General features: G+C 38.0%; 1 protein-coding gene across 2 annotated transcripts in view; it reads left to right on the top strand.

The window, feature by feature from the left end:
- Positions 1 to 301: 301 nt before the first annotated feature.
- The window catches only part of LOC120858428 (ceruloplasmin), a 61,979-nt gene continuing 54,265 nt past the window's right edge, over positions 302 to 8,015 (top strand). The window contains exon 1 of one of the 2 annotated variants that reach the window (XM_040234489.1): positions 302 to 613. In XM_040234489.1, the coding sequence (XP_040090423.1) occupies positions 468 to 613 (146 nt within the window). In that variant the 5' untranslated portion in view covers positions 302 to 467. The remainder of the gene's footprint in view (positions 614 to 8,015) is intronic. The other variant, XM_040234496.1, reaches the window with a different exon arrangement.

The following is an 8,015-nucleotide window of genomic DNA, read 5'->3' as shown; positions in this document are numbered from 1 at the left end:
ATGTAACTAGGTAATTGTTAAACTTTTCCAAAGTAAAGAGCTGCTTATTTTGATTCATTTTGCATAATTTTCATCCCCATTTATTAAAAGTTCACTGTGTGCAGGGCATTGTATTGTAGCATATTGTTGGAAGAACAAAGGGAATATTTAGACATGATCTCTGCCTTCCTGGAATTTACACAATGAATGGTAGAAACACAGACTTACACACACTCCAGTGCCTCCAACAATAACTGTTGACTTTTTATTTGTAATTAGAGAATCCAGGCAGTGGAAGACCAGGTTTTTCCTGGGTTTACGAGAACTGAACCCAAGTGGAAAATGTTATTTGCTTTAACGAAATAATTCCATCTTATGCAACATAACATTCTGCCAATCAAGCAAATAAAGAAAGAAAGCCTTATTTATAAAGTTGCCTGCTTCTGATTTCATTCCATTGCTTCTTGGGCTCCAAGAGGGAAAAAAAAATGAAGATTTTCTTGTTCTGTATTTTTCTAATTTTATGTGGTACCTCAGTCTGGGCGAAAGATAAGCATTATTACATTGGAATTATTGAAACAGCTTGGAACTATGCCTCTGACCATGGGGAAAAGAAACTTATTTCTGTTGACACGTAAGTCATTGCTTTTTCTTCTTTGTAGACCAAACCTAAATTATCAGTTAAAAAATAAAGCCAATAAGATGAAATATTTCTTTAATTTGTTATATACAAAAACTGAAAAATATGGACTTGAAACTCTGGACACTAATAAATCTGTAATTCCTGGGATTTTGTTTGTTTGTTGGGATGCTGCCTTATTCCTTCCCCCTTGGTCCTGAGGAACTGTGTGGATTTCTTTTTACCCCTTCTGGTCGTTACATCTCACATTGTGGTTCAGGCTCTTTGTCTGTTTATGCAGAAGTTCTTTCATCCAAAAATGACTGCATAAAATTTTCTGTTTGCTATTCCATTTCTGATTACTAGCAGTAAAAATTAAAGGCTTTTTTAATCCTTCAAAAAAACATTTATTTTATATATCAAATACAATCTTAATATGACTCCACCTAATACCTGTTGGATGACTCTGGACAGATAATTACATTCATCTTTCTCAGACTCAGCATCCTAATCTGTTGACAAAGACATTAAGAATACTTCATAGGGCTGTTTAAAGAGTGGGTGCATGGAAAGCTTCTTACAGTGCTCGGCACATCATTCACGTACAGAAAAACTCTGTAACTTCCCGGGTTTTTTTAAGGTTTTCTTTCTTAAAGGTTTTCTTTGTTTCAGTTGAAAAGTCCCTTATTTCAAGCAAAGTTCATCACACAAAAAAACAAGTTCTCCTTGCAGATTTTTGTAATGGAAGATTATCTATATGAAGGTCATCACTTTTAATAATGTTAATTAAACACTAAACACCAAATTAAAATTTGTTACTCAAACCCATATTCTTTACATTTAAAGATGTATTTTAATGGTGATAAATGTATTTTAACACTGATACTTGTTAATGGTGACAAATGAGCCCAATGACCATTTGCTGCTAACACTGTATCTTTAAAAAATAGCTTAAAAAGTATGCTAAATTTCATAATGTTGACTCTGTTGATGGGGATACATTATTCTCATTAATTTTATGTATGTTTAAAGTTTTTCAAAGTAAAAAAAATAAATAAATGCATAGATGATAATACCTAATAGTTAAGTTATTAAGTTAGTAATAATCAGTGAGGAATGTTTCTGACCTAAAAATAACTGTTTGTAAATAAAACTAGTATGTTTTGCAATTATATTTTTAAAATATTCATTTATTTGACTTTGCTGGGTCTTAGTTGCAGCATGTGGGATCTAGTTCCCTAACCAGGGATCGAATCTGCGACCCTGCATTGGGATCACAGACTCTTAACCACTGGACCACCAGGGAGGTCCGTGCAATAATTTTTTTAAGCTTGGTTTTGAGCTAGTGTTCTCCTCTTCTGGAGATGACATATTCTTAGGCTTCACAAGAACAATTATTTTGTATGACTTCAGCATTTTCCCTAACCAAACAATTATATACGTTTTTTTATAGGAAATCTAGATACATTTTTTGAAAAGGTCAGATACATTAGGAAAAAAAAATACTGTCACACAGTCCTACTCCATGCCCTCACCCGTCCTGCTGCCATTATTCATGGTCAAAAATCCAATCAGTTTTATTGTGCATCAACCAAGTGCTAGACATTGCCCTGACCATACTTTAACAAAGTCTCTAATTCTAGACATTTAGAAAAGAAAAGGGCTTTGGTAATTTTTTTGCAGAGAGGGAAGAGAACTTTTTTATTTTTAAATAGCTTAGTGTCCTGTGTGTGCTGGGGAAGTTATACAACATTGGCTCGATCATATCCTTTTGCTTCAACAACAGCCTACAGTTGTGCAAACTATGGATGGCACTGCTCACTCTGTCTGTGATATTTTTTAATATATCTGAACAGCAAATATTGACTAGACCTTCAGCAATTTTGCCAATACTATGTTAATGTTTTTGTATAGATAAGTTTAGGTGGCAAATTTCTGCTGCTTCTTTGCATCAGATTTGCAGAATGTCCAGCTGCTAATACATTCAGCCTTCTATAATAAAACAGAAATCCCCTTCTCACAGCTCAAGAGTCTGGGAAGTTCAAGGTGCCAACATGGTCATGTTCTAGAAAGATCTCTTTTCTGGGTTCATAGCCTTTTCACTGTGTCCTCATTTGGCGGAAGGGACTAAGAATGTCTTTGGAGCCTCTTCTACAGAACTGCCTTATAAGAAGGTACTTACTCCATTTATGAGAGTCCCACCCTCATGACCTAAGCACCTCCCAAAGACCTCAATCTCCTAATATCATCACACTGGGGATTAGGATTTCAACATATAGTGGGGGATAGGACATAAATATGCCAAAGGATGATGTGATATAACCAGATACAATTATTGACACTCATCTTGTGAAGGTTAAAAAGGAGTGCAGATAAATAGGCTGAGAAACAGATTGAAAGAGGTCAAGATGGTTGTTAGGCAGAGAATTAGGTTTAAGCTGCTACTGACCTTGAAGATCTGGAACAAGGAAGCGGAAAGTATGTATGGAGATGGCAGAAACTCCATCTGCTAAATTCACTGTGATCACTAGTACCTAGAATTTGGAGACACTAAAATATTTTTTTAATAAATGAAAATGAATGAATAAAAGGTGTGTAGGAAGCTAGACAAAATTATAGGCTGTATTGTCAAAATTTCCCCTTGCTTCTAGTGTGAAGAGGTTTACACCATAGAATAAATCAGAAGATAGAATGAAATAAGAAAAGTCAGTTTATGGAGTTATACATCAGTTAGTGGAACAGGAAACATTGGCAGATAGAAAGGAGAAAATGTGTGGCTTCTTTTAACTAGGAAAATAAGAGTTCACTTCTTTTTATTCTATCAGAAGTATTTCTTTCTAGTGGGGTAAGTTCAGTTTGGTCACTCAGTTGTGCAACCCCATGGACTGCAGCATGCTAGGCTTCCCTGTCCATCACCAACCTGCGGAGTTTACTCAAACTCATGTCCATCAAGTCCGTGATGCCATCCAACCATCCCATTCTCTGTCGTCCCCTTCTCCTCCTGCCTTCAATTTTTCCTAGCATCAGAGTCTTTTCAAATGTCAGCTCTTCACATCAGGTGGCCAAAGTATTGGAGTTTCAGCTTCAGCATCAATCCTTCCAATGCATATTTAAGACTGATTCCCTTTAGGATAGACTTGTTGGATCTCCTTGCAGTCCAAGGGACTCTCAAGAGTCTTATCCAACACCACAGTTCAAAAGCATCAATTCTTTGGCGCTCAGCTTTCTTTATAGTCCAACTCTCACATCCATACATAACTACTGAAAAAACCACAGCCTTGACTAGATGGACCTTTGTTGGCAAAGTAATGTCTCTGCTTTTTAATATGCTATCTAGGTTGGTCATAGCTTTTCTATGGGGTAAGGTAGAATTTCCTTATATTTATCAGTGCCTTATCTGTCACTTTAACACTCCAATAAACTTTGTTAAAGATCTGTGAAATATATTTTCTGCTCCTAAGTTGAAGTGAAAGTTAAAGTGTTAATCGCTTTAGTAGTGCCCAACTCTTTGTGACCCCATGGACTATTACAGCCCGCCAGCCTCCTTTGTCCATGGAATAAGTTATTTGTATTTAAGGGCTTCCCTGATGGCTAAGACAGTAAAGAATCCACCTGCAATGAGGGAGACCTGGGTTCGATTTCTGGGTTGGGGCCTGCACAACCCACTCCAATATTCTTGCCTGGAGAATCCCCATGGACAGAGGAGCCTGGCAGGCTACGGTCCATGGGGTCACAAAGAGCCAGACACGACTGAGCAACTAAGCACAAGAATAAAAATGGCTTCCCTGGTGGCTCAGTTGGTAAGGAATCTGCTTGCAATGCAAGAGACTGTCTGCAGTGCAGGAGACCCAGGTTCGATTCCTGGGTCAGAAAGATCCCCTGAAGAAGGAAATGGCAACCTACTCCCATATTCTTGCCTGGGAAATCTCATGGACAGAGGAGCCTGGTGGGCTACAATCCATGGCGTTGCAAGAGTGAGACACAGCTTAGCGACTAAACTACCACCACCACCAAGAATAAAAGACATATGTATAAAAACAATTAGCAAATGCAATACTGTGATCTGGGCCCATGGTAGACTAATTAAATGTGTATTGATTTTGTTAGCTACATAGTAGCAATAAGTAACAATGGTCCAGTTTTCTTCAGGTTACTTCTTTCTCTTGGTGACCTATAGGAAGCTACAAGTAAGTGAAAACTTCCTTAAACAGAAGAACTATCACAAAACCCTTTTACACTAACTTCATAGGCTCTTTTACTCAGGCTTGGTGATTTTAAACACAGTTCTTGCAAACATTGTTAAACCTAGTTTTCCAGGCTATTGTAGGTTTGAGAAATAAATCAGCAATACTACAGTGAAGTAGTATACATAAGCAGACTCAATGACCAAGAAAAAAATGAAAGCCCAAATTTTGACCAAATAGAGAACAAACTAACAACATTGCACTCTATTATATAATCATAAGTATTACGATATTGAGTGATCAGGGTACCATAACCATTCAGTAAATGTTTATATTTACTATTATTATCATAACAGAAGTTGAATTTTTCCCAGTACATGATGTTTAAAAAAACAAGGGTACAAACAAAACATTTTAAAGAAAAAAACTTGCACAAAGGCATTCATTTTACCTCTTCCAAAATGGTCTTAAATTTAAAAATGATTCTTAAAGAGGTAAGTGGCTAAGGGGCTAAGTCACTTCAGTCATGTCCGACTCTGTGTGACCCCATAGATGGCAGCCCACCAGGCTCCCCCATCCCTGGGATTCTCCAGGCAAGAACACTGGAGTGGGTGGCCATTTCCTTCTCCAGTGCATGAAAGTGAAAAATGAAAGTGAAATCACTCAGTCATGTCCGACTCTTCGCGACCCCATGGACTGCAGCCTATCAGGCTCCTCCGTCCATGGAATTTTCCAGGCAAGAGCACTGGAGTGGGGTGCCATCGCCTTCTCCGTGAAGAGGTAAAATTATGAGCTAAAGTTATCTGGAAGTCATTTATGATGCCTTATACTCCAAGGCTGCCAAATAATACATAGTAAGCAAAATCTGGTGTGGTATAAACATTTCACATAAGACAGTCCACGTGCAGAAACTAATGAAGTAACTATACCATTTCACACTTTTAAGCTCTATGATTTATTATCACAGTTGCTATTTTTCCCCAAGAACATATCCAAAAGAGGACTAACACCTAGATAGAATTTTCATGCTGTGCTAGTGAAGCCAGGCTAGTTAGAACCTATAGCTCACTCAAGTGTATGCTATATAAACCCAGGTTGAGTCTTTGCCTACCAGTTACTTTTGGACTTTTCTTTGTGATTCCTGTGTGTAGTAGGCAGAGTTTTTTTAATTGCCCCCAAAGACATCCTAAACCTAAAATAAACCAATGAAGATGATGATATATCACTTCCATGGTTTATGTTATATTCAAGGATACAGTTGACTTTAAACTAGGGACATGATCTGGGTGGGCCTAGTCTAAAGCAGAGACTTCTCTAGTGGAAGAGGAGGAAGTCAGAGAGATTCAAAAAGGTTTGAGGGGGATTCAACAAACTGTTGCTGACTTGGAGATGGAAGAAGTCACTTTGGAAGGAATACAGATGGCCTTAAAGAACTGGGAGAAGTCTTCAGCTGTGAGCTAGCAAAGAAACAGGAATTTCAGTCCTATAACCACAATGAACTGAATTCTGCCAATAACCTGAGTGAGCTTGGCAGTGGCCTTCTCTACAGATCCTCCAGACAAGTACTCAGCCAAGCCAACACCTTGATGTCAGCTGTGGTAACCTGAGGAGAGAATCCAGTCATGCCATGCCAGACTGCTGATCCATGGAACTGTGAAATTAATAAATAGGTGCTGTTTAAAGCTGCTCTGTGATCATTTGTTATGCAGCAATAGAAAACTAATATACTATGTCTCAAGTAATGAAGCCAAGTATCCAGAGACTTTTCACATATATTACCCACACTTTAGTAATCATGTCTAAACATAAACCAAGACCTCCTTGAGTGCATTCTGAATTTATGGGAGGGAATACCATTATTATTGTTTTACTAAGGTAGTGTAAAAATTGTTTTAATTACCCTACCATTAAAAACTCACCTCTGGATCTGAGCCTACCAGAAATTAGAAGAATTGCTATAGGATTATAGGGCTTCCCTGCTGGCTCATCAGATGGTAAAGAATTTGCCTGCAATGCAGGAGACCCAAGTTCGGTCCCCTGGAGAAGGAAATGGCTACCCATTCCAGTATTGTTTTCCTGGGAAATCCCATGGTCAGAGGAGCCTGGAGGGCTATAGTCCACGGGGTCACAAAGAGTCAGACACGAATGAGCAACTAACACTTTCACTTTCACTATAGAATTTTAAGAACTGGAGAAGCTAAAAGAGAAGGATGTGATTATTGGGGGATATATCTATTGAAATGAAGTAAAACAACATATCACAATTGCCAACAGAAAGAACAACAATTAATGTGAATAATTTGTTCAGGTCAAAGAACAACAATAATAGATCGCTTTGACTGGATAGCTGACTGGCAAGCTTCCTGCAAGCTTCCAGTAACTGACCCTTTGTCCCCAAAGCTGTGCTCTTGATGTTAAATAGACATTCCCTAATGACCCTTTGATGTGTCTTTGGAGACAGAGCATAAACAAACAGACCTCCCCCAAGTTATCGCATTATGTGAAATATTTACCAATTTGCTTAAGACTTAATTTTGTTTCAGAAAAAAAGACAAGATGGGAAACACATTTTGCACATTGCTATGTATATACAAGAAATCCAAATGTTAAAATTTCTGAATAGATTATAAGTTCAGATCAATTATTTTTAAAGCATTTTTCACCACCTCCCCTCACCTCCAAAAAAAAATCTTTGTATACACAAAAAGAATCCCAAAGCTTAGGCAATACTTCCCCTATTTCAGGAAATAATGAATACAGGAGAATTTCAGTGCAATAAAAGTATTTTGACAAAGTCTGCTGCAGTTTATGGAAATGAAATGTGACATACTCCTTAATGCTTCAGAGGCACATTCAGGAAGTATAAATACACATTGTATATAAAGGAAGCCTCAAGAATTTGAGGGCTATTTTTAAACTTTGGCTTTATTTAAAATGTGGATCAGGCTTCCCTGATGGCTCAGTGGTGAAGTATCCACCTGCCAGTCCTGGAGATGAAGTTTCCATCCCTGGGTCAGGAAGATCCCCTGAAGAAGGAAATGGCAACCCACTCCAGTATTCTTGCCCGGAGAATCCCATGGACAGAGAAGCCTGGCAGGTTACAGTCTGTGGGATCGCAAAAGAGTCGAACATGACTTAGTAAATAAAACAGCAAGATGTAGATCAACAGGGCATGGTGAAACACAGGTTAGAACCTCTATTTAAATATCATTGAAGGTGAATCTCTTAGATTC

The sequence above is a fragment of the Oryx dammah genome, unplaced genomic scaffold (assembly GCF_014754425.2).
Source record: "Oryx dammah isolate SB20612 unplaced genomic scaffold, SCBI_Odam_1.1 HiC_scaffold_2, whole genome shotgun sequence".
Classification (NCBI taxonomy): Eukaryota; Metazoa; Chordata; class Mammalia; order Artiodactyla; family Bovidae; genus Oryx; species Oryx dammah.
Note: the sequence above shows the minus strand (reverse complement) of the source record. Positions and strands in the feature narration are given on the sequence as shown.